At 39.9% G+C, this 25,908-nt stretch overlaps 2 protein-coding genes across 3 annotated transcripts; one reads left to right on the top strand and one right to left on the bottom strand.

Moving 5' to 3' along the window:
- Positions 1 to 1,025: 1,025 nt before the first annotated feature.
- Positions 1,026 to 9,475, bottom strand: LOC141793439 (cationic amino acid transporter 2). The gene is made up of 14 exons (XM_074674152.1): positions 9,399 to 9,475; positions 8,033 to 8,115; positions 7,666 to 7,698; positions 6,931 to 7,295; positions 6,283 to 6,438; positions 6,035 to 6,200; positions 5,788 to 5,924; positions 4,115 to 4,337; positions 3,352 to 3,488; positions 3,167 to 3,269; positions 2,948 to 3,081; positions 2,694 to 2,860; positions 2,499 to 2,607; positions 1,026 to 2,412 (listed from the first exon to the last, which is right to left on the bottom strand). The coding sequence occupies exons 4-14, from the start codon at positions 7,292 to 7,294 to the stop codon at positions 2,276 to 2,278; spliced, it is 1,833 nt and encodes a 610-aa protein (XP_074530253.1). The 5' UTR covers position 7,295; positions 7,666 to 7,698; positions 8,033 to 8,115; positions 9,399 to 9,475; the 3' UTR covers positions 1,026 to 2,275.
- Positions 9,476 to 10,877: 1,402 nt separating this feature from the next.
- Positions 10,878 to 22,459, top strand: anxa6 (annexin A6). Of its 2 annotated transcripts, none has more exons than XM_074674147.1 (25): positions 10,878 to 11,164; positions 12,060 to 12,113; positions 13,777 to 13,861; positions 13,994 to 14,088; positions 14,164 to 14,277; positions 14,374 to 14,464; positions 14,540 to 14,619; positions 14,744 to 14,800; positions 15,155 to 15,248; positions 16,582 to 16,677; positions 16,768 to 16,826; positions 16,947 to 17,069; positions 17,153 to 17,211; positions 17,485 to 17,563; positions 18,203 to 18,284; positions 18,368 to 18,462; positions 18,582 to 18,695; positions 19,370 to 19,460; positions 19,549 to 19,628; positions 19,832 to 19,885; positions 19,986 to 20,079; positions 20,208 to 20,303; positions 20,417 to 20,475; positions 20,597 to 20,734; positions 21,984 to 22,459. In XM_074674147.1, exons 2-25 carry the CDS (start codon positions 12,111 to 12,113, stop codon positions 22,041 to 22,043), a joined length of 1,998 nt encoding a protein of 665 aa, XP_074530248.1. In that variant the 5' UTR covers positions 10,878 to 11,164; positions 12,060 to 12,110; the 3' UTR covers positions 22,044 to 22,459. The 2 variants fall into 2 exon arrangements, with proteins under 2 accessions (XP_074530248.1, XP_074530249.1); XM_074674148.1 differs by having other exon boundaries at positions 10,879 to 11,164; positions 20,597 to 20,719.
- Positions 22,460 to 25,908: the final 3,449 nt, after the last annotated feature.

Raw genomic sequence — 25,908 nt, 5'->3', positions numbered from 1 at the left:
CAAGCCTGTCTGGACCAATGAGGGTCCAGAGACTGAGGCCCCTCCATGTGGAGTCTCACAGCCTGTTTGCTTAGCTGCTGGACTGGAAGTGTGCTAGCAGCATGAGTCTGGCCCCAAAAACACAGCCCACAGCTCAGACTAAGTCTGGGGTGCTGTAATTACTCTGGGTGCCAAATAAACCTTCTGTGCCTGATTTAAAGATGGTCAATCAAACTACAGGCTTGAGCAGCTCTAAATAGATGTGTAATTAGAAAGCCACGCATAGAAGAGATTAATTCATATTTATATGCTGCAAAACTCCTTTTCATGTTAGGACCAAAAAGGCTTGTTAAAAAGTTGGAAATGCTGACTTCAACACATTATTTTAATTTTAAACAATTCAGGCAAAACAATAATGTAAACATCCAACAGCTGAGACTAATCTGTTTTTAGAATAATACTCAATTTATGTAAAGCATTTTTACAAGATTGTTAAATTCATATATTATTTATCAAAGTCTGACTATTTTACATCTATTGTAACAGCTTATCCTCATGGAGTTATGTATCTTTAGATAGAGTAAGAAATAAAGTATTCAGATCTGATTAAAATATGAGTAGCGTACTCAGAGGAAACAATGTAAAGCCCCCCTTCAGCTAAGCCTCAGTTTTGAACCTGACACAGGTAAGCTGCTGTGAAAGGTCTTTTTGTTCTGAATTATGAGCAGCCTCTGACTCTTTATCCCAGATTAAAGAAGGATTTGAATCATTTTAAGAATACAACCCTCAGAACATCCACATATTGTTGCAGCCTTTTTAATTCAGGAATGTATATACAATATTTAATTAGAAAAATGTACAGTCTCTTTATTTACACTGAAATAACAAATAATTAAGAAAGAAAATCTTTTAACAGGCAGAGAGCAAAAAGTGCGACATTACTGTATTTAAAGTGTAAATACTTCAGTACAGTCAAAAACAACTCATGTTTTTCATAATCACACTTTGCTACAAATATAAATTACAATAACCTTTAAACATTTTACAGTGACATAAAGACATACACTTGGCACTGTGTGATTCACGGACAGGAAGTAGACCTAATCTGTTTCAAACATAGATGTAAACTGTTTTAATGGGAGAATCAAATGAACACCTCAGAGTTTGTAGTGAGGAACAGAGGACTATTGTGCAGTTATAGAGTCCCTAATCAAAGGGCTATTTCTGTCAAGGTAAAGCAGTGTAAACAACCAAAAATGAAGAGTACATTCAGTCAAAAAAATGTTGTTTTAGGTATGAAATTTCATTAGTTTCTTCCACAGGTTGTTAAGAACAGAGTCTACCTGACACCAGCCAAGGGTTTCAGACTAGACGGTATGAAGCCCAGCCTCGCAATCAACCTAAGAACAAGCGGTCATCATGCCTATCAACTTGGGTATGCCCCCACTTATGAAAATGATGCCCAGCTCTTTAAGCTTGGTTCAGACTTCTTCATGACTCTACACCTGAGCTGTCCTATAGAAACAGATGTTGTCTTTGGCATACTTGTGCATTCAAATACCTGTGTCACAGTGGCAATACTCAGCCTGAACACAGGTCAGCTGTTAGACTGAAGTCAGCCACAAATTGGACCAGTCACAGGATTTGAGGAGGTGCATGTCAGGCTTCACCTGAGGCTTCTGAGTAGGCACAGAGCCATGTGAGCCTACGGTATATGTTACGACGTAGATTTGATACAACTGCATACCAGGCTTTAGTCTTAATACAGTCTACGGTTTGTAAAAAAAAAGAAAGAAAAGAAAACGTCTATTGATTTTATTGAACTAAGCTGTAAAAAAGGTTTAACTTCACTTTACACTTGGTCATTTTAATAAAGCGTCTTTGTACTACATATATACTTCTGCATTGACTTTTTTTTTTTTTCCCAATGCAGGAGACGGCTGCTTGTTTTAACCCTGTCTGCTGCAGCACATAGCTTAGCTTCTTTGAAGGAACTATTTGGAAACTATCTCTTTCGGGCTCTGGGACCTGACTCTGGCATTAACAAATACAGGTCCAAAGGTAAGGTCAGCATCATTTAATATGGCAATGAAAATATTGAGATGGGTCACCAACTTCACCAACATATCATAGTGTCATTGTGGAATAAAAGTTAGGGGCGTGTCCCTGTTTCTGCTTTTCAGCACCGTACATCTGCAGAAACAGATCAGCACCAGCAGGTTTCAAACAGTAGTTACACACTTAAAGCAGTTACTTACTGTAACATCACAATAATTTCTCTCAACTATCATCCAGCTCAGAACTTTTCCTCATGAATGACTTTCGTATCTGTTACTTCACTGATTGTGTTAATTTGTGTGTCCTTGTGGTCTGCTCTGAGACGCCCTCTCTGGACACTGTGAAGTAGTCCGTAGCCAAAATAGATGACTAGCCCTGCAAAAAAAAGGAGATCATGAGTTATCATCCACTTTTCATCTTGTTTCAAACCTTTATTTTCACAAGCTGATATGCCATCTTACCCACTAACATCCAAATGGCGTATCGTAACCATGTATCTGCGCCAAGCTGGACCATCAGGTAAATGTTGATGAATGTGCTGACCAAAGGCAATGCAGGAAGTAAAGGCACCTGGAAACGGGAAAGATAGGATAAATTTTACCATTGAAAAAACATTAATGTCTCATAACTCAAATACACAAGTCGAACAGTCTCACCATGAACGATGCCTTGGTGGGATTTTGTGGTTGCCTCCAGATCATGAAAGTGTTGAACAACACAATGAGGGCAAAGATGCTGACAATCGCCACACTCCATCCTTTCGCTTGAGCTAGAGCATCCATGGCTTGGGTCAGAGTGATGCACAATGCAACCACACAGGCAACTGCAGGGAAGGAAAAGTAGATATTGGTAAAGAGGGTGCATGAGAATGAAATGCAACAAGGGTCATAGTAATGTAAACCGTACACACCAGAGAACACAGTCAGAAGTGTTGCTGCCTTTGAGGTGGTTGAGTTTGGTAATGATGGAGGATTCAGGATGCTGAACTTCTTTGATTCAATGACTTTTAAATCGTCATCTGGATCAGATGGAGGCTCTTGGTACCTGAAGTGTGAAAGGTTATAAAATAAATAGAGCTTTTTCTCAGAAGTTAGAGTTCTGAGGTTGAAAACCAGTGAGATAGATTTACCTGAGTATCAAGATGCATATTGCAACCAGTGTATAGGCGAATAGAGTTCCAATGGACATCATTTCAACCAAGGCCTCCAGGTCAAACAACACAGCCATGATCGCTGAAGAGGACAGAGAGGGAAATGTCTTCATGTCCATTAACCAATCAACATTAAAAACAGAAAATGCAGGTTATTTATCTACCTGCCACAACTCCTGATGAAACTGTGGCAATTGCAGGGCTGCCCTTGGAGGTGACTTTGGTCAGGGGTTTAAAAAGCAGGCCATCTCTTGCCATGGCAAACAGCACACGGGGCATCGGGAACATCGAGCCCAGAAGACTGAAAGAGCAAACACAAACAAGATTGGTCAAAGCAGTTCTGGAGAAAATACATGTTTTTACCTGAGAGAAGGATTATTATCATGGCTAATCTGAGAAAAACCATATTTTTGTGTTCTAATATCTTATCTTAATTTTTTCAAACAGCAACCAAAACCATTTCTTACACCAGGCTTTAAACAGGTATATTACATGCCAACAAAATGTCAATCTTAACATTGTTTTGTTTTCCTTGGCTCCTGGGGTCAGTCTCAAGTGGACACTTGAAGAGCTGAAGTTTTTGCACTTCCACATTGGCCTGTTTTTTTCAGCTCATGAAGTTGCCACTTGACTAACACGTAGCTAAAACTGAATGCTAACACCATGCTAATTGCTCAGAAAGATTAGCTCAACAGGATTTAGACTGCTGTGATAATGTTTACTTTAACTATGTAGTTTAACGTTTGCAAGTCACAACCAGGAAAGTAAACAAAGGCTGGTGTAGCTGTCAAATGTTTATGGTAGTTCTTGTAATAAAGAAAAGTGTTTGATGACTGAAATTTTGACCTTTTGGAGTTATTTGTCAGCACTTATAGACACATTTCAGTCTGATTCACAAATTTCAAACTCGTGATGGTTGTTCCATACCTGGTGGTTAAAGCACACAGTGATCCCACAGCCACAACGTATCTGGCAGGACCCCAGCCGACGTAATCGAAGGCAACAGGCAGGGGGCTTTTTTCATCAAGCAAGTAATAAGGCATCATCAGCGTGAGACCAGCAGACACCGCAAAGTAAGCCAGGAAACAGATGAGTAGAGAGACCACGATGCCAATGGGAATAGACTTCTGAGGATTCTTCACCTCCTCACCTGTGTAAAGTAAAAAGATAAAGAAATACTGCTGTTAAGCTCCTTTATTTATTTAATTTTATTTATCTATGCATTTTAGAAAACTTGCACTGATTTCCCCATAAAAAACATCAGTAAGATGAATAAATAATCATAGACTATGCCTCATCTAGTCCTTTACCAGTGTTTTATTTGAACATGTTCAAGGAAGAGGCACTCAAAAGCCACTTAGCCATAAAGTAATTGGTCACTCCTCATCATGTTTCATGTTTTGTGACATATGTATTTCAGTGAGTATTTATTCGATGTTTGGTCTTGCCCATCTCCAGCTGCAAACAAATTCCCCTGTGGGGACAATAAAGCTACTTTTGACCCTTGACCTTTCATTTTCAAGGGGAGGCACCCATTCATACACTTGATCATCCAGCTTTATCTCTTTGCGTAGTGTGTTCAATATTAAGAATATACCCTCTCCTCAGCCTGTATGTTGACGTTTGGATGTATCAGGACATTTCTGGGCGGAAAATGAGCATGGTTACATCAGATAGTCACAGAATGCCCAGTGCGCAAGTGACTTTGCATGTTGATTAGCAAGTGGAAGAAGCTATTCCGAGCGACTATGATAGTGGACTGTAGCAAAAACACTCAAGTGGAACGAAACACCAAACAGATAAAACTTTTTACTTAACAAGAGTGAAGCTTGGCTTGACTTTCACTCGCTTTCTAGCACTTGGGTAACAGCACAGGATGAAGAGCGACACAAGCTGGCTTTCTACTGAGCAGGTATTTGTCAATTAACACAGTTATTAGCTTGTGCTAACATGCCAAGTCAGTTGCACAGCTCTTGAGTCTCTCATGTTGAAACACAATGCTACAGGTGGTTGCTTGGCTAGTGAATATGTTCAAGTAGTCATGGTCAGAGGCAGTGGGTGTGTGCTGCTGCTGGCACTGCGCCAAAGAGGAGGAGCCCAGTTTGAATTTGTGTTTACTAACAAGTAACAAAAATTTCTGCAGACCCTACCTTTAGTACTTTAAATATAGTGTTTCTTCTCTAAATTAAAACTTCTGAAGTCATTTTTCTGATGAGTTTTTCACCGGCAACCTTGTGACTGAAATAAACAATCTTTTTTGTGAAAAGGAAAATATATTATTCTTGTACCTAGGGCTGTCAGAATTAAAGTGGTGATCACAATAAAGATCCCACATTAAAACTTTCAGTTTTCCCAGTAATCATATGCTACTTTTTGCCATTTGGCAAACTGAACTAGAAAGAATTTATCTCTTGGCAGTCTTAATTGCATTCATTGTGACCAAGTTCACATACCTAAAATCTTTTGCTAAAAACTGTTAAGTTTGGTAATGTTTATGTATATTTTATCTCACAGTGAGCATTAAATGTAACACTGGTTTATGCAGGATCATTAACACACAATAGTCTGGTTCTAACAACATTTCAAAGGAGTCCTCTGACCTGTTGTAGCGATGCAGTCAAATCCAACAAAGGCATAGAAACATGTTGCAGCCCCAGCCAATGTGCCATTGAACCCAAAAGGAAAAAATCCACCATCACCATAAACACTGGTCACATTGACAGTGGAAGTCAAGTTACTGTAGAGGGGGGAGAGCAGAACTTTTTTACATTAAAGCATCACTTTGTGAACATATTCTGCTTGTATTTAATCTCCTGCTCATTGGGTCATTCTGCTTTTTGTCATTACTTGAGTTCTGCAGTGGCATTGATCAGCTCCTCCTGAGTGATCTGCCAGTTGCCAATGTCACCCATGACGAACCCAGAGATGGTCACAAATAACAGCACCAAGATGTTGATTGCTGTAAAGATCTTGTTGATCATAGTTGACTCCTCCACTCCAAAAGCCAGAATACCTTCACAGAAACAGTGTAAATGTTACACGTTTTTGTATGCATTTCTGTCAACACCATAAAAACACTTGTTTTGTAGTTTTACCTGACAATAGTAGGATCAGAAAAGCTGCAAAGAAGTCTGGGTAAGGTGCCAAGCCGGGGAGGTCCATGGCTACATTTTCAGCAAAAAATTTGGACATGACACCCCCAATGAGATCATCAAAAGTGCCACTCCAAGCAATTGCAACGCTAGATGTCCCTGAGGAGATAATCAGAGATAGATGCAACAACCTTATCACCCTTAGTCACCACTTAACAGCAGCCATAAACAGAAAATACAGGGGCATTACAATCTCTCCTGAGACTATCATACTTTATGATGCTGACAGTTTTAATCTCAACCCTGGTTTATGGAATTTTATGGGCTTTTAACCAAGAAAAAAAGAAAAAAGTAAGAATTTAACAAAGAATTAAGAGAAAAAAAACCTCCAAGCTCAATATTTCACTGTTAAACGAGTCATCAAGGAGCTTCCTCTGAAGCAGCTAAAGGTCACTAAAGACCCACGTAGATGGTTGATCATTTATGGGTTTTATTGTTTTGAGAAAAACATGTTACATAAGAGGAAAGCACAGTGAAAGTAAAGTACTGTACTTTTTTGGCCCACAAGAGCGAATTTCATTCATTTTCCTAATCAATGAAATCAATGAGCCTATTTTTTTTTTTTTTTTAAATAGTGTCTATCTCACTTACCAATAATGTAGGAGAGCAGCAGATTCCAGCCGGTGATGAAAGCCAGCAGCTCTCCAACAGTCACATAGCTGTACAGGTAAGCTGAGCCTGTTTTAGGAACCCTGGCCCCAAACTCTGCATAGCATAACCCGGCAAATATGGACGCCAAAGCAGCTATGAAGAATGAAATCATGATGCTGGGTCCAGCCGTGTCTCTAGCCACCTCTCCAGACAGGACATAAACGCCGGCCCCCAGGGTGCTCCCCACACCGAGGGCCACCAGGTCCAGAGTGGTCAGGCATCGGTTGAAAGTGGACTGCTCCCCCTCAGGCTCCAAGGGCTTCCTCCGAGAAATGCTCACCAGAAGGAATTTTGCCAAACCCATGCTGCTGGAGAGATTATGAACAAAGGAACAGGTGGGAGTCCAGGTTGATGTTAAGAAGGAGTGAGGGGTGAGGAGAGCAGAGGAGGGGAGGGGGAAGAGAGGGCGGGACCATGAACCTGTCAGTGAATAATTGTCAGATCAGCTTCAGCAGAATATTTCCTCATCCAAGAACAATGAATAGATAACTGTTCAGTGAAACAGTGCCCCGATAATGACAGAGGTAAGTAGTTTTTTGTTTGTATTTTTTAGAAATTTGCCCATTAAGCCAACAGATTACCAAAAGACTTGGACAAACTTAGCTATTAAAAGTTAAAAAGTCTTCAGTATAACTCAAATTAGTTAAAAGATAAGATCAGGCTAAAATCACTCACCTTTGCAGTGTGGTTTCCTCTCTCACAGGTGTACTGAGGAGAGATAAATAAGACCAGTCATTGGCTTACATCAGATTAATCTTTTACGCACGCGCTTTTTTATCATCCACCTGATATGAGAGTGCTGAAGTCGAAAGTTTCCATTGCCACCCACAGCACAAAAACAACCATCATTCTGCACTTTACTCCACCTCCAGTGACACACACACCCCCCACCCACCACAACCACTTCCTTAATCATGTCTGATGAGTGCACAAGGTTATGTCATTTTTTGTCGCTATGGAAGTATAACAATAAGTATATATAAATAGATTTTTATCTGTTTTAATAAAGTGTTTTCTTTTGTTATCAGAGCAGTTTTCTTACCTTATCAGACCAGCATCGTGTCAGATAATCCCTTGTTACTGACTCGTTCAGGGCTGTTTGATCAGGCAGTACTGAAATAAAAGCTGATAAAAGTTCAAATTAAAGGTTTGATTGAAGAGTCCGAGCATTTTGAAAGGATATTTAAAGCAGCAAAAGTTTGGAAAGGATGTTATTTATAAAGAAATGATTTATTCACAACCTAAGATCTCAGTATCCTACATGTCATTACATCATTAAAAAAAATGACAACAGAACACAGAATTTGACACACATGACTTTCCTTTGGTGAAATTTTATACACAAAACATGTGAATATGACTTAAGGTGCCTTATCCATGTAGTGTAAGAAAGGGTACCACCAGGGATTTTGGACCCTATAACAAAAAACATTTTACTGGACTCCTAAAAGCTGACACCTCACTCTGATCACTGGGTCAAGCACTAAAAAACATCCTGTATAAATCATTTTTCTTGTCTCTGAAGGTCATATTTGCTTTTGTATTTTATGTGGAAGCATCAACCTTACTTTCAGTTTGTTAAATAACTTGCAAACGTGAAAAATGAAGAATTATTACATTATAGGAACTTTGAAACCTTGAGTTCCTTAAAGTTCAAAAACTTTGACTTCATTTCCACCGTCTGACATTGGAAACAGGTTTGTTATAAAAGTTAGCAGAGTAGTTGAGTTTTAGAGATTGCCTCCAAACTATAATGTGATATCTCATGGGGTTTCAAGTTTTTCTTTAAAATCAGCGCGTTACTTCATGGCTGCAGCTAGAGGTATTTTCATGCTCCCATGCTTGAATCTGTCCTTCCTACCTGGCGGTGTGGGCCTACAGGAGCTGTGGCTCTGTGAGTTAATGAAACACAAGCGAACAAAGAAGCCTTCATGGCTCCTGAATGTGGCAGGCTGCAGACCTCACTCTTTTTAAGGAGTAGATTTCTCATTCACATTTTCAATCAGCGGATTTCAGTGCTCTTAATCCCTCCTGGCATGTACAGCAGCAGGTAGCAGCAGGCAGGAGGCGAGTATGGTCGCTCAGAGTACCTTTGACCAAACTTGAAGCTCAATCTCTCTATCTTTAGATGAAACTGATTAAGATAGTGTTTACAGTGCTAAAATGGGATTATAGCTACCTAAACAACAGCTACTGCAAACACGTTCCATGATCAGTAGTTTGTCTGGTTAAGAGCGAGACTCATGATCACGTCCAGATGTTATTTGTAGCTTTTTGCTGTGTATTTCAACCCACTTTACAGATGCAGTGTTGTCTGGCAGTAACATACAGATGTCTGTAAAAGTAAATGTCAATAATTTACACAAGACACAATGGTCCTTTTTTAGTAGATCCCCAATTTTCTTTACCTTGCCTTCAGTCCCTCGAGGAGTGACAGGTGTCAGTGGGCAGAAAACAACAGGATGATGCAAAAATATCCGCGCTGTTGACTCTGATGAAGGAAACATGACTTGTGCTGTGATATATACAAGCCTGGCCTGTGTGACCCTCCCACTCATTGGAATTACTCACAAAGTAGCCTTTCTCACTCCACACCAGTTTGGATCATAATGTGCTCATTATTGTAACGAAGGCAAAGGGTGAGAACCGAGAGCTGCAAATCCCATTCAGAATGTCAAAAATGCTTTTGTGCCTGCTTAAGTTTGTTGTGTTGTTTTCACAATTTTCATTCCATAATTTAGATTCGTGAAATTGTAAAATGGATTTTGAGGAATGTTGCCTAGTTTTGGGGCTTGAACTGATCTGGTTAAAAGCCAAGGAAACTCAAGTTTAAAATGAGTCATAAATACACAAAGTTTCCAAAATCTTTGCGGTGGTAAAAATAAATCTTACAGGTTATGATAAAAGAGTATATAATGAAATAGGAAAAATAACAACATTGGGAATTAATGAATGTTAATAAAAAATTTGATTCAAACATGAATCATAAAGTCAAGAGATATTCCAGTCAACACACTAAGTCTGATGTTACTGAGTTCATAGGAGCAGGTCAAGTCCTTGTGATCAGTTTGCAATACACTCTGCAAACAGAAGGGGGCAGTATACAGCATTTAGGTCGCTTTCTGCTCCATCTCTGTTCACCTTATATGGCCCCTCTAAGGAGCAAAACTTTATCAAGCAAAGATGTAAAAAATAAGAGAGAAAAGTCGAACGACCTTTTTCTATTGATAGTGTTTGTAACTTGTGCTCTCAAGGGGCTGATCTTAATGGGTCTATGGTTAAACTGGAATCCTGCTACCTCAGGGGAACACCAACCCAAATTCACAACTGAAGCCAAAGACACCATAGTCAGTTTCATTCAGAAAGTGAGTCATAACTTTGCTATGTTTGGCTGCTCACTGCCTGTAAACTCTCAGCTCTCCTATCATCTCTACCCCCCTGAAATATATTTGATAGTATCACAGCAGTAACACAAAAGTCTCTGCAAAGACATCATTAAAATTAAACTATGTGGGAGGTAATGTCGTAGTTTCACATGAAACAAGTTTGTATCGATGTTGTTGGCTCTACTATCTAGAGTTTATGGGAAGGTATGAGCTCTTGTTTTAGCCTTTGAATCAAATTCTTCTCTTTGTAGTCCACAATGCTGATATGACCCCCCCCTCCCCTGAACTATGTTGCTTTCTCTTTCCCCTCTCCCCCTCTTACTGGAAGAGACGTTTGACAGGACAGAAATAGAGCAGCACATCAGTGTCAGCACCCCCCTCTACAGACCACATGAAAGTTTCTGAAAATTCCGACAAACTCGACCCTCTAAGTTATGTTAGCTGGTTTCTTACAAACTTCAAAAATCAATCAATAAAAGCGTCATATAGATATCTCATTCTGAGTACCGACAGGTTTAGTCCAGGACTTCTTGTTCCCTGCTCGCGTGCTTTACTGTAAGACATTGCTCCGCTATATTCAGGGTCTCCCCACACACGCGCTTGTGGAGAAGTTGGGCGCGAGAGCACCGCAGTCATTGCGTCACAGAGGACACGTAACGGGACGGCCTGAGTCTGACCGGAGAAGACACGCAGACCGGCACACGGAGCGAGTGAGAGGGGAAAGTGAAGCGGAGACAGCGGGACCGGACCATCTTGAAGGAACACGGCAGACTGCCTGCAGAGAGGAGGTAAACCGTCATCTTTCATTTGGAGACGAGAAGTTTGATGATGCGTCATCAATAAATGAGCCGGTGAACTGCATCGGTGAGCTGCACAGTCCTGGAAAACAGTTGTTATTGAGTCATATAGATTAGAAACTGTGTAGTCTGCAGTTTATCAGTCTTTGTCTGCTCAAGAACAAAGAGTAAAGTTAATCCAATGATGGATATATATAAAACCCTAAGAGTTAAGACGGTGTGGTGGGGTACAGAGAAGGGTGTGGCTCAGTAAACTGTTCTCAGAGGCCTGGTCCCCCTACACCAGACCTTGATTCTGACATTAAGTTAAACTGTGCAGGCTATTTTGGGAGAGCTCTACTCCTGTCTTAAACAAACAGTACAGCTTGTGAAAACCTGGCTGTTTTTTTTTTTTTTTTTTTTTTTTTTTTTTTAAACTTCTTTGGATGAGCTGAGCTAATAAAAGTCAACATTTACTTTCAGTTTTATTTTATATGCAGAAAAATGTGTTGCATTGCCCTGCAACTATAAATAAAGGCAGTCAGGTGAGGTTAAATGCAGTTTTAACTTGGCCTCTGTGTGTTTTACTTCATGGCTGCAGTACAACTCAGTGAATGGAAAATGTGATGTAGTAATTTTCCTGCAAATTGGGTTAATGCTTAATCCACTCAGCTGCATGACATTAAGGTGAAAGTAAGTCCAAAAGAAAGGTGTCTGTGTTCTTCTTCCTGTGCTGTTTACAGTGTCCCTGCGGGTGATGAGCTGTCAGACTGTAAGCTGAACAGCCTGTCTGATTGGATTTACTCAGGAAAATCAGAGATCATCATTTTCAGTCTCTCTGTAACACAAGGACAGACTGTGCTGTTCTCCATCCCTTCATCAGCATTTTTATCTCTTTTCCCTTCAGCCCTGAAACTATTGATTTCTGCAGTGTTGACACAGAAGACCAAATATAGAAATGGTAAGTGCACACTTTTCATCTTGCATTATGTAAGTGCGGTGAGTTGTGGATTGTATCATACCGCTGGGTGTCTTTGTAACATGGAGGGTTTTGTCTGCCACTGAATGAGGTGTGGACACGGTAAGGTCATTTTTCTGCCACCTGCCGTCATGCGAGTATCCCACATCATAAAGGCACAAGTGTAGGGTGTCATTGCTACCTGTGGTGCCTTCACATCTGAGAGACACACTCAACAGCATTTGTCCAAAACAAAGGCTTTGTAAGGCTTGTGGCAGACGTCCAACGTTAATGTCCTGTTTGCTCGTCAGTGCCTGCTTCTCTTACCTGAGATGAGACACAAACTTGAACAGATGAATCATGTACCGCGTCATAAGGAAGAAATATCACTTATACCAGTAAATAGATATTAAAACTTCCATGCAAACATTAGAAATGTGAATTACTTCAGCTGTAGGCCTGTTGCTAGAGGCCTGTATTTGTGGCCTTGTTGCTATGTGTGTGAAGCTCTCCAGCTGTCGTGAAGAGAGATGTGTCTCTGTGAGGAGAGGACGATCTGAGCATGTGCAGTGGCCCCTCTGCAGGGTGGAGAAAGCATTTGGCTGACTGTCTCAATGCAGCAGCTGCACTTTGAGCTTCAGTATGAAAGCATTGTTGCTTGTTTTACTTAATGTCGAAGCTCGTGCCTTGAAACTTTGTTCTGTGCCAAGTCGAGTGAGTTGGTATTCTCTGTGGTATGACAGACCCCTGTAAAGGGTGCTACTTTGTGTGCAACCTGACCCCCTGCTGCTCATACAAACCCACAGTCCCACCAAATGCTGATCACACAGGAACACACACACAGGAACACACACACAGCAGGATTTTGTCTGCTCTGCTGGGCGGTGAGACAGGTGCAGGCAGTCAGCTGCTGTAATCGCAGACTTGCTTCTCCTTCTCTCCCTGTGTTCCCGTCACCGCCACTTTTACACAGTCTGCTGCCCACACGCTGAAAAGGACTGCAGGTCAAGCCAGTCCACTGTTAGAAAGACCAGAGTGTCATGTGAGTCCAGGCCTCGGGACTCCTTGTTGGAAAGGTTTACATTAAATCTCCTTATCAACTTACAAGCTGATTCTTTTGAGGGATGTTGAAGCTTTGTTCTGATTTTGAAGGAGAAAACATTAGATACAGTCAGTCTGTCAGGGTGACAGCAGCACTGTGCCATTGTTTAGCAGAAATAACTCATTATCACCAGTCTGTTAGCTCTGTATCTACAAAGTCAACGAAGATGCGCTAAATTTTGGAAGACAGTCAGTCAAACAGGTTTGGAAATGCTGCTATCTAAGAGCAAAAAGCAAGAAGGAAAGAGCTGTGTTGTGCCAGAAATTGCCATATTTTTCTTTACATTGTGTGTTATTGATTCCCCTGGCTGTGAAGGCAATTTTTTGGGTATTTTGTGTCTTTGTTTTATTATTGTTGCAAGTTTCATTCCTCCTTAAGTTGTAGCTGTCTGCATCCAGCTGTCCAACATGAAAAACGCTGACAGAGGGACACATTTCCCCCTAAAATCTCAAATGTTATTAGTTATCATATTTTAAATACACCTGATTCTTGATAACTCAACATCCTAGCTGTACTTTTATTCAGTACCTTTAGTGAAGTTTTTCACAATATTTGTTTCTTCAGGTGTTTAGAGGCACAATAACAGATGCTCCGGACTTTGATCCTGCAGCTGACGCTGAGACCCTTTACAATGCTATGAAAGGCATTGGTAAGTGCTTCACTGACTGAACCTGTTGACACAACAATCACAGTTAAACACATCAGCTTGGACATCAAAGCAGTCTGAGATCAGTTTCTGTAACTCAGATAAAGGTGGTTGAAAATGTTTTCTGTTTCTCAGGCAGTGACAAAGAAGCCATTTTGGATCTGGTCACCTCAAGAAGTAATGCACAAAGACAGGAAGTCATTTCTGCATACAAGTGCAGCTTTGGAAAGGTACATCTTTGATTTTTGTTTGCTGAAATCTGTGAAACAGTTGCTTTAACATCATCATTTTTGTTAATTCACCAGGACCTGATTGAGGATCTAAAGTACGAGCTGACAGGCAAGTTTGAGCGTCTCATTGTCAGTCTGATGAGGACACCAGCCTACCATGATGCCAAAGAAATCCACGATGCAGTCAAAGTAAGCCATTAACCCTCAAAGTATGAGTCTTTACATATCTCTGACCACACTTAGTGAAGAAGCTGTTTGACACTTACTGTAATGCTCTGTTTTAAGGGAGTTGGAACTAATGAAAGGTGCCTTATTGAAGTCATGGCATCCAGAAACAACAAACAGATTCATGACCTGGTTGCAGCTTACAAGGATGGTAAGACTTATTAAAAAGATCACATTTCATTTATTATTCTGACCTCTCTCAACGTCTACTCTTCTGTTTCCTCAGCTTATGGTAGCGACATTGAAGAAGATGTGATTGCCGACACTTCAGGTCACTTTAAGAAGATGTTAATTGTTTTACTTCAGGTAATTTCCATGAGGAACGGAAAATACTGACAATAATGAAATAGTGAACCACACAGTGCCTGGTTAGTCAACCACTCTTTGACCCACTGACTGAGATTGTGCTATTTGATTTTGATGGTTTCAGGGGACCAGAGATGAGTCGGGGGTCGTGGATGCAGACCTGGTGGAGCAGGATGCACAAGTGAGAAATTAAATATTTTATCTCCAGTGAAAAAGTGCTGCATGACAGTGGGCTCATTTACCTTTTATGGTGTTGACTGGAGTTGTCTCTGCTTTGTTTGTGCAGTTAAACTATTTAAGTTATATTAGGGTGACACTGGAATGGCTTTATTTCTGTACGGTGCTGTAATTATCATGACATTCTCCATAAAATATCTGAAACTATCATCTATCAATAAGACTGTCTCTGCCCGTGCTAACAGCTCTAGAGCTGTACTCTCATCAGGTATGGTGGTGCTACAAGCTCGATGTAGGACAACGTGTTCACAGTCTCTATTTCTGAGTCGTTACCTCTTGTTTTCCTAACTCTGTGTAGGACCTCTTTGCAGCAGGAGAAGAGCAGTGGGGGACGGATGAGGCCAAATTCATCATGATCCTGGGAAACCGCAGTGTGACCCACCTTCGCATGGGTGAGAACAGCTCTCAGGGAAATTAACACAGTAGAGAGGCATCCACACATCCCTCATGTGACAGCGAGTCTCACAGGAGCTCATCAAACATTAAAGATGGAGCAAGAGTTCAACTGAGAGGCAATGAGCTGTTACTAGATTGTATACACAAACTAGGGATAGATTGATTATCGGCCCAGCCGATTATCGGGGCCGATATTTGGCATTTTGAGGCATATCGGCATCTGCCTTTTTTTTAATCCGACGGTTGATAAGAAACAAATTTTAAACTGCATTATTGCAGCTCTGATGCAGCCGCTCCGCTTTCTGCAGTCACTAATCAGTCCCCAGTACTGTCCCACTCACAGTATCATCTGATTGGTTACAAGCAGAGCCATGGGTTGGGAAACAGCCAATCAGCAGTGCAGTTACTACAGTTATTGCAGTTACATTGAAACTTTGGAAAACTTTATTTACTGTAGAAAACTTAAGCTATTTATTTTTCTAAGTTTTCATTTAACTTCATAAAACATGCTGCTAAGCCTGGAAGCTGTTTAATAAACTCATGCTTACAGGTATTTGAATGCAGTTAAGTGTTGGAGTTTGTATTGTTCAAAATTTTGACACCAATATTTTCACTTTGACTGCAAATTAATATCAACTTCAAATATCAGTTATCGGACTCCTTTACTACAAATAATCGGTATCGGCCTGGAAAAATCCATATCGCTCTATCTCTAACACAAACACTTTCTTATAACCTGTTAAACACAGTCAGAGACATGCAGACCTGCAATAGAGATGATGTCATTATGGAAAGACATGAATATTATGTAAGATTATCTTTTTATGCTTTGTCTGAGGTGAGATCTGCCTCAGATCAAAATACAGCCCAGTGCAAATTTATATAACAAAATAAAGCTGGCAACCAATTTTTTTTTTATCATTGTAGCACCCCAGTTAAGGTTTTCATGCTTGGGCACACTGGTGCTTTGAGCAAACATAGGCATGCTAACATGCTTCCAACAGTAATACTTAAGAGCATTAGTATTGCAGGTGATATTTAGGTAGTTTTCAGTCTTAGTTCAGTTTGGTTCAAGGCCAGTATTTTATTTGCATTTAAGCTCTTATCAGAAAGCAGAGTTCAGCTTTTTGGGAGTTTTAACATGTGCATTTGTGTGTGTTTGAGTCTTACCCTAAGTGAACTCATAGCCAAAGCTGTCAGAATTAATAATCCTCTTGGGATTATCTGTTTCTGTTACAGCTTTTACAGAGTGAGTATCTCACTACAAAGACATCATTGATTTAATGTTTTTGTCTTTTAATGTTTTAATGTTTTTGTCTTTTTGTGTAGTTTTCGATGCCTACGAGAAGATCGCAGAGTGCTCCATTGAAGACAGCATAAAGAGCGAGCTGTCTGGAGACTTTGAGAGGCTCATGCTGGCTGTTGGTAAGAAACACACTAACACAGAGTTTATTTATGACACATAATCACAGTGTGAATAATAACACACGGCTTTCTTCTGGGTTTTTCTCAAAGTCCAGTGCATTAGGAGTGTTCCCATGTTCTTCGCCAAACGCCTTTACAAGTCAATGAAGGTAAACACACTCTGAGTCAGACTTTGTAACTTATACACATGTTGCAGTGTAACTTTTGATACGATGCTTGAATTGATTAACATTGACTAACCTTCATGCTTGTCCCCTCTGTCACTTCAGGGTCTGGGTACAGCTGACAACACTCTGATCAGGATCATGATTTCTCGCTCTGAAATAGACATGTTGGACATTCGAGAGTGCTTCCGTTTAGCATATGAAAAGTCACTGTACAATATGATTAAGGTTGGTAAAACTCCAGTAATAATAACATATTCCCTGGAAATCATTTAAGCTGGATTAATTCTGTTTGTATTCAAACATTTCAGGATGACACATCAGGAGATTACAAGAGGACTCTGCTGAGTCTGTGTGGAGGAGATGATGAGTAAGTTACAGTATGGCTGCAATCAACATCAACAACCAGAAGAGGGCAGTAAAGCCTAGAGTTACTGTTTTCTGAAAGCCGTTTTGTGTGAGGCCTATCATGAGAAATTGATGCAGCAGAGAGAAAACATATAATATCCTGACACAATCTAGAGATTATCTGATGGTAAAAAGCTGCTTCTACTTAATTATAGATCTATAATCCTGGAAATGTTCTGTTTCATGCTTTTGGCTTTGCTGAGTGTGCTGTCTTCTGTCAAACTGATCATTACAGCTTAGCTGGCGAGTTCTTTCCTGAAGCTGCTCAGATAGCCTACAAGATGTGGGAATTAAGTGCCATGACCAAAGTCCAGGTTTGGGTCCCATCTGCTCCTGTGTTAGATGTGTCATTGCATGTTAGGCCTAGCAGTGGCATGCATCCTCAATACCTGCTGACCCTGCAATGACCAGCTTCTTGCAGTAACTAGAAAAAGTGATTACAGGGCTGCTTTGTCTGCACAGGAAAGGCTTTGTGTTACTGTGGATAGGATCAGAATGCTATTCATAAAAAAAAACAAATCGTTTTCTGTTGAAGTTTGCTCCACAAACTTCTGTTTGCCTCACTTTGTCTCAGGAGTGAATGTCAGAAATATCTCAGCATTTTGGACAACAAAAGCTTTTTTCACTAACACTCTCTAAAGCCGAATTGTTTTCAGCCTACGCACCTTTTCATTGTTAGTGATGTCCTGACCTTTAACCTTGAAAGGCCACTCTCCCCCTCATATGTCATAAGATGAATATCAAATATCTCAGTTTGATAGAGTTTTGACATTCGCTGCACAATCCAGAGTGAACTCTTTTCGCATATTTTACAGACCCCTGCATGTTCAGTGTTTAATGATGTTTACGCCTGTATTTAATTTTAACACGGGTCAAATGGAGCAGAAATGTCTTTGCTGTATGTTTTTAATATTATGTCTCACATTTATAATTGTGTCTTCCCACCTATGTAGCTAAGACCAACAGTCCGTCCTGCCTCCAACTTCGATGCTGCTGCTGATGCACAGGCCCTGAGGAAAGCCATGAAGGGATTCGGTATGTGACCCTTAAAAGCATGCAATCTTTTGCCTCAATAAAGACTGAAAAATAAAAGTGTTATCATCTTTTACTGCCTACAGGAACAGATGAAGATGCGATCATTGACATTGTTGCGCAGAGAAGCAATGCTCAGAGGCAAGAGATCAGACAGGCCTTTAAATCTCTCCTGGGAAGGGTGAGAGAAATTGATTACTAACACAAACAATCACAGTATCACCCTGGATTTTTTTAAACATCTCATTTGCTATTTACCTTTTTGAGCTCATGATTTTGTGGTTTTAAATGTGTCCCCAGGATCTGATGAAAGACCTCAAGTCTGAACTGTCCAAGAACTTGGAGAGGCTGATCATTGGGCTCATGTTGAGCCCCGCAGAATTTGATGCCAAAATGATGAGGAAGGCAATGGAGGTACAAAACTTAACCATATAATCCCTTCTCTAATCCTGCCACATTTAGTGTGAACAGATACATTTACTGTACATGTGTGGGGAAGCCCATAGATCAAATGTACTTTGTTCAGTCCATTTCTTTACCTTCTTTTTCTTCCTACCTCTTTTTCTCTACCTGGGAAAATGTGGTTTATACAATTCAACAAGATTCAAAACAGTTATAAAATGTTTTTGTGTAATGTATAGTACATTATAAGACACAATACAACATACTACAGTATTGTACGACATAACATCATGTGATATGATGCAGTGTATTCTGTACAAAGTGCTATGATTTTATCCCAAACAGTGCAAATTTGAAACCCTTTCCTGTCTGTTATGGTCAATACTGTTGTAGTTTGGACGTTTAAAACGCTTCAGATCCTGTTTGAACTTCCTTGTTTAGAAACCAGACTCGTGCTTTTCATACCTTAAATGGACAAGACCACTGAGTGGCATCAAAATGTCAGGATATCTTGTATTTAACCGTCAGGCATCCCTTTTTGGTGAGGCCTTATGTGATTAGTAAAATATAAGCAATGCATTAATGAAAAGACAAAAAGGTGTCTGAAAATTAAAAAGAAAAAATCAACAAAAAACAAAAAACAAACAAACACAAAAATATGTGCTTTAAACCCTCCCTTTCCTCAGGGTGCTGGGACAGATGAACATGCCCTGATTGAGATCCTTGTCACCAGGAGCAATGAGGAAATACAAGCCATGAACGCTGCTTATCAGGATGGTGAGTTGATACAAAAAAAGCCCCTAACATCTCTTTCCCTTGCTCTGAAAAGTTTCAACATAAACTGTGTTTTACCCACACTTCACAGCCTACAAGAAGTCTCTGGAGGAAGCCATTCAGTCAGACACATCGGGCCACTTCTGTCGCATTCTTGTTTCTCTGGTGCAGGTAGAGTTCATCTCCATGAGAACTTGGTCTGTGTTTAATTTACACGCCCACTCACTGCAGTCTGTCTGCTGACTGTATTGGAGATTATAAAAACATCCACGCTGTCACATAGTTTCTAGTCTCACACAACTTATTAAAGAAACAAACACTTTTCTGATTTTTCAAAGTTTATGTTAATGTAAGGCTTTGCTGACTCTGTGCAGGGTGCAAGAGAAGAGGGCCCTGCTGACATGGAGAGAGCCTCGACAGATGCTCAGGTGATTTAACCTGTGAAATTCACAGTTAATTTTTCTTACTGTGTTAAAATGAAAGAGTGAGGTCAAATTATTGTTTTTTTCCAATGTTTACCATGATCAGGAACTTGCTGATGCATGCAATGCAGAGTCTGATGACATGGAAATGAAGTTCATGAGTATTTTGTGCGTCAGAAGTTTCCCCCATCTTAGGAAAGGTAAACCTCAACTCAGCAAGACCAAACTGATCATCTAGTTTTTAAATACTTATGTGTATATGTGTGTGTGACTCTAAAAAAGATATGTCTCCAGGTGTTAAATAATGTATTTACTGTTCATTCAACAGTTTTTCAGGAGTTTGTCAAATGCTCCAACAAAGACATTGAACAGATAATCAAAAAGGAGATGTCAGGAGACGTCAAGAATGCCTTTTATGCAATAGGTAATACGTATTGACAGTGAATCTTTAATAATCTATTTTTAGTGTCTTTGTGATGTTAACAGGATGTCTACGACCCAACCTAAGCTCTTTCTTTTCCTCTTTTTAATTTTCAGTTCGTAGTGTGAAGAACCAGCCCTCCTACTTTGCAGACCGTTTGTACAAAGCCATGAAGGTTAGTGCACTGAGGATGGCAGAGCATCACAAAGGCCTTTCGATGCCACATGAAGCAAATGATAGGGTTGCTTTTTTTTTGGTGCATGTGGTATCAAAGTATCTGTTGATCTCCTGTGTAGGGTCTTGGCACAGACGACAGAGCCCTGATCCGCATCATGGTGTCCCGTAGTGAGATTGACCTTTTCAACATTCGCAAAGAGTTCAAGGAAACACACGATGCCTCTCTCCATGAATTCATCCAGGTAGAAACTATGCTCGTAAGTCGCAGTCTTCGTCCACTAACACTCCTGTTTGGTTTGCCGTGTCCTTGTCTGATCAGTGTGTCTGTGTGGAGCTTTTTCTCTCATGCTCTTAATCTGTTGAGCACATCCTTTTTTCTGCTGCTGCACAGGGGTGGGGAGGGGAGGGGGGGGGGGGGGGGGGGGTAATCTATAGCTCTCTGCGGTGAACTTTGGGTTTGTGGCTTTAACACAGCTGTTTAGGAATTTCCCTCGTATGCTTAGCTTCCTCTGTATCTTCTGCGTGATTGGCTAACAGCCGCAGAGACAGGAAGCACCAAAGAGCAATTCTATAATAACTCACAGATGAAATCACCATGACACCAATACAAATAAGATAATAAGGTCACCTGGATTGGCTCTGCAAACACTATTGTCAGATTATGCAACACTAAGGATTTCCATTTATTGTTTCTTTCAGAAGTGGTCAAAACTTAGAACTGCGTATATTATTCATTTCTAAGGTTGTGTTGTTCTGACCAGCAAGGAAACACTTTGAATCCTGTATAAATAAGGTACATTAAACATATTCTGGAGAAAGCATAGTTGTGTTTAAATTTTTTTAAAGTAAATGTTTGATTTTTTTTTTACAAACAAGGTCGTTCATTTTTTGCCGAGGCATAGATGAGACAGTTTTCTTGTGCAGAAAACCAACCAGCAACACTGGCTCCAGAGATGCTACTAGTTTGAAACTGTTGACACTAAACAAACCTGCACCTTTTTCACTTTGTTCACATTAAACTAAACCAATCCAAGGTGTTTTTTTTTTTTTTTTTTTGCTTAAATTTATTAAAACCGACCAGAAAATGAGCCTTCTTATTTAACACTCACCAGGGACTAAAAAAAACAAGCCAGCGTAGATCTCAAATTGAGGAAGTGATCCTTCAAAAGATATTGTCACAGAGCATTGTGCTGCTGATTATACAGATGAAAATCTTTATGTAGAAGCGTCAACTGATTGAGTTACACAGAAGGGTAATTCCACTTTTTGTTCACTTGTTGATTTTTGTTGATTTTGTGACATTTTTAGGGTCCCAAAGACCCACATCCTCTCAGAAAAGGGACAGACTATTTTTTATTTGTTGATTGTGCTAAAAGAGGGAGAAATAAGCCCTGCTGCCTTGGCTTGCCTTGGTGATGAGCAGCTTTCAGCACAGGATAAAAACAGAATTTCCCACTAATTTCTTCTTCTTCTTCTTCTTCTTCTGTGTTTTCCATCATCCACCAGGGTGACACCTCAGGAGACTACCGCAAGACTCTGCTCATACTCTGTGGAGGGGAGGACTAGACTTTTTCACATCTGCAGCTGTTTGCTGACTTCAGCTCACAAAAAAACAAACCTGAGACTAGTCCAATCCCAGAGTGAAACTGTGGTGGTTAATGTCAGTAGCTAACATCAGTGTCCTTAAACTGCTGCCACTCCTAAGCCAAACCCTCTGACCTTTGACCTCCCAAGGTCACACAGCTACATTTCTGATTTATGTCCGATAGTCCTGCATGTCAGGATGGTGTTTTCTTTTTTTTTTTTACAGAGTAAAATATGTAAGAAGCATTGTTCACATTTACGTGGAATGGTGTTCCACATGTGCTGCATATTGTAAAATTAGCAAGTCAGCTAGTGCCTTCAGACCTTCAGGCTGTCCATGGATGACTGTGATTTCAGGGTGTCATATACAGTATACCTGAATAAAACTATGAAAAACACACACTGCTTTTCCTCTTGATTCTGGAGTCGTCAAACATTTCAAAACATGGTGACATTTGATTTCAATTCATGTAGAGGAATTAACCTGGTGAGCAATTTTTTTTTTTACAGTATGAAGACTGGGTGGTGCGCTGGAGTGTATGTGGCAGCTCAGTTCACAGTTCAGTGATTTACAGTGTTGATACTGACAATAGCGGAATGGGAACTAGAACATATAACATCAGGAAATTCCCTCTGCTATTCAGTACCTCTCGTTTTCAACAAACTTTGAAAATGCCGTAAGTTATTGTCAGTAATAGCAACCACAAATTTGAATAAAGACAGGTATTGGTGTGATGGTAATTGTGATATAATGGGTTAAAATGAAACGAAGTTAGAATTTGAATAATAGACAGTCACAAGATACTGCTAGTGTAAGCCTGCAGGCTTTTTTTTCCCTTCCAAATGGTTTAAAAACAACTTTTTTTGTTTGCACCCAACTGTTTTGACCCTTTTTACCCCATGCCTTTTGTCTCACTCAGACCTGTTGGTGCAGAAAAGAAAATACAAGACAGCTGCCTCTGCTCTTGTCAGAGTCTCGGTCCATTTCGTATGTGTGAGCGCAGCTGTTGTCAGGCCATCTTTGAGTTAAAAGAGGAAAGACAAAAAAAAAAAAGAAAAGATGTATGTGGCGAGGAAATCCCCTGCAGTATGCCAAAATCCAAGGCAACAAATAGAGGCTGCAGCAGCAGCAGCAGTCAGCCTGTCAGTCACACTCGTGGCACACCCAACATGAAATCATTTTATTTTATGATAATAACCAGAGATTAAGAGATGATTTGTTATCATGCAGCTGATATGAAAGCACACACTGTTCTTGAATTTCCCTTTGTGAGAACAGGGGGAAGTTTTCACTGTGGTGTTTTGACCGGGACATCTTGTACAGAATAAATTAAACAGATGTTAACTTTACTTCAGATATTAAACAGCTGTGACCTCTTTGGATGGAGTTATGGGTGTTGGTCCAGTTTTTGACTTGTTTTTAAACTACAGTCTTGATGATATTATTGCCGTCAACATGCAGTTCTGTACTACATGCTACTTTTCTGCTTGGTTTTGTAAGTTAGTTTGTATTTTTGGTCAGCTGCACTCATGACTTTAAGGCTGCACTGATGGTGCAGTACAGTTTTTTCAGGCCTCCTCTCTTTTATCACTCTTCCTAGTTATAATAATAGGTGCAGCGTAGCAAGGGCACTGCCATCAAATGTGCAAATAAATGAATTTACTATTATTATGATTATTGATTTATTATTGTTTTCACATGTTGGATTCCTCAGTGAAAAGCAGGCCACACAGTTGGACACACACTGAGTTCTGTTAGGGCAGAGCGTGTACAGTATCAGACCAGGCCTTTTTGCTAGGTTGTGGGAATTTCCCCAAGTCTCAGTGAAATTGCTTCCCCCCCGTTCACTCGTTTCCTTAAAAAGTGCTCCTCCGACAAGCAGAAATGAGTGGGTGAGTCGCTGTTTATGTGTTTTAATGTTTTAAGGTGTAGAAACAGATGTTTATGATTTCTAATGATATTCATTTCACATTTTGAATAATTTCTCTGTTTTCACTGGAGTGATTTTCCCAATCTGTTTGGTGCGTAACATGGCAGGTAAAGAGACTGGTTGTCTGAGTAACTGTGGGACAATTTCTGTAGTTTTTACTTTTTGATTTAAAAGATTTTTCCAAAGTAAATAGTGATTTGTTGTTGTTTTTGTTGTTGTTTTTGGGTCAAGCATGATTGACTTCACTAATGCTTTTTTTTCATTATGTGCCAAATGATCATTGGATCAGTGGACTTATTGCTAAAAATAAGTCCATAAATCAATTAGATGAAAAAAACCCCACAACACTTGAAAGAATGACTTTTTCAGTTCATCATGCTGGTTATTTTGAATGTAGACAAAGCTTTAAGGTTTTTAAGTTAGATAAACCATGACGACTATCTTTTTACATTTTAACACTGAATCTTATGTTTACAGCACAACTCTTCTCTAAAATATAAATATAGAGACCTTGCTGGGATGTTTACCCTGGTTTAAGGCCTTGGGAGAGTAGTCAGAGCCATGAGTTGGCTGAAAAAAGGATGTTTTGTATCAAGCGGCACAGATTTAATGACTATCAGCTGCTGATTCTGCTGTGACATGGGATTAGGTCTGGACTTTCCTAATGCCACAACAGGCTAGATACTTGTATGTGTTTGTCTGATGATTATTACCCTTCCCCACATGTCAGCTGCTAATTGCTTTTTTTCTTTTTCTTTTTCCTTTTTTGGTGTAAAGAGAAAAATTGTTTAGATATTTTGAAAGACTAGCTGTGGGAGGAAGAAACAAAGCATTCAATTTGGTACCAGGAGGACTGAATGATGGGGACATTGTCTATATCCTCAGGCTTTTGTTTTCATGCTGTCGGCTCAGAGTCACCAGCCTGTTTCTTATTTCCGCACATCACAGCAGCCTGAGATGGAAACATTGTGCACCTCTAACCAAGGACAAGGTGTTTGGTGGTAGGACTGAGGAAAAACAGCTTCTCTGTGTGAACTATATTTACTTTTTCCTGTAGCCAGCTTATAACTCTCTAAGGAAAGCACTTACACATTTTAACCAGGGTTTCCAGGCAATGATGCATGACTGGTCCCTATGAGGTCAAAAGTGAGGATTACTGTAAGTTTTTATGTGGCTTTAAGTGAAGCCACATTAGAAGACTTTTTAATGAACTCTGAAGTGGTTAATGTTCTATTTTTTGTTACATTTTGAGCATTTGCAAATTTATTAGATATGATAAATGAATGAAGACAAAAAATGGGGGAAGTGGACAAAGGAGGAAGACATGGTCAATGCAGGTAGTTGAACTAGAGACGGGTGCGCCGAGGACTATAAGGCCGCGTGCCCTTTTTGAAATAGCTCTTTGTTACCAAAGTACACACACTGACAGTTTCTGAGGACACTCATCATTTATGTCCATCCCTTGTGTACATGTTTTCACATGGTATCAATTAATCTCATAAAAGTCCAAATCCAATTAGTCCATCATAGAGTAAATCAAAGAGATAACTGTTTGTTTAATGATCAAATTCTTATTTTAACCGACTCTTTTATGTCTTTACACTGCTGCCTCTGTTAGAGCATTTGTGTTACACCACATGATAATGAATGTTATAAGAAAAGCAACATTAATGTGTGATTCTTATTAGTTAAGATTCATTATAAATCACATCATCGAATGAAATAATGTGTGAAAGGGGTGTTTCCTGTTGAAACAAAAAATGGAACATTCTGATAAGGGCTCTGAGGCAACTGCTCTGAAATCCAAGGTCGGAAAAAACACTTAAAAGATACCTGTTTGTCATGTCCCACAAGATGTCACTATTGCTCTTCATTACCCTATCAATGGACCTGCTGTTAAGTTTTAACATGTACAA

This window comes from Halichoeres trimaculatus, unplaced genomic scaffold (genome assembly GCF_033239565.1).
Source record: "Halichoeres trimaculatus isolate MK-OKI-2021-1 unplaced genomic scaffold, fHalTri1.1 fHalTri1_scaffold_7, whole genome shotgun sequence".
Taxonomy (NCBI): domain Eukaryota; kingdom Metazoa; phylum Chordata; class Actinopteri; order Labriformes; family Labridae; genus Halichoeres; species Halichoeres trimaculatus.
This window is presented reverse-complemented; position numbering and strand designations above follow the sequence as displayed.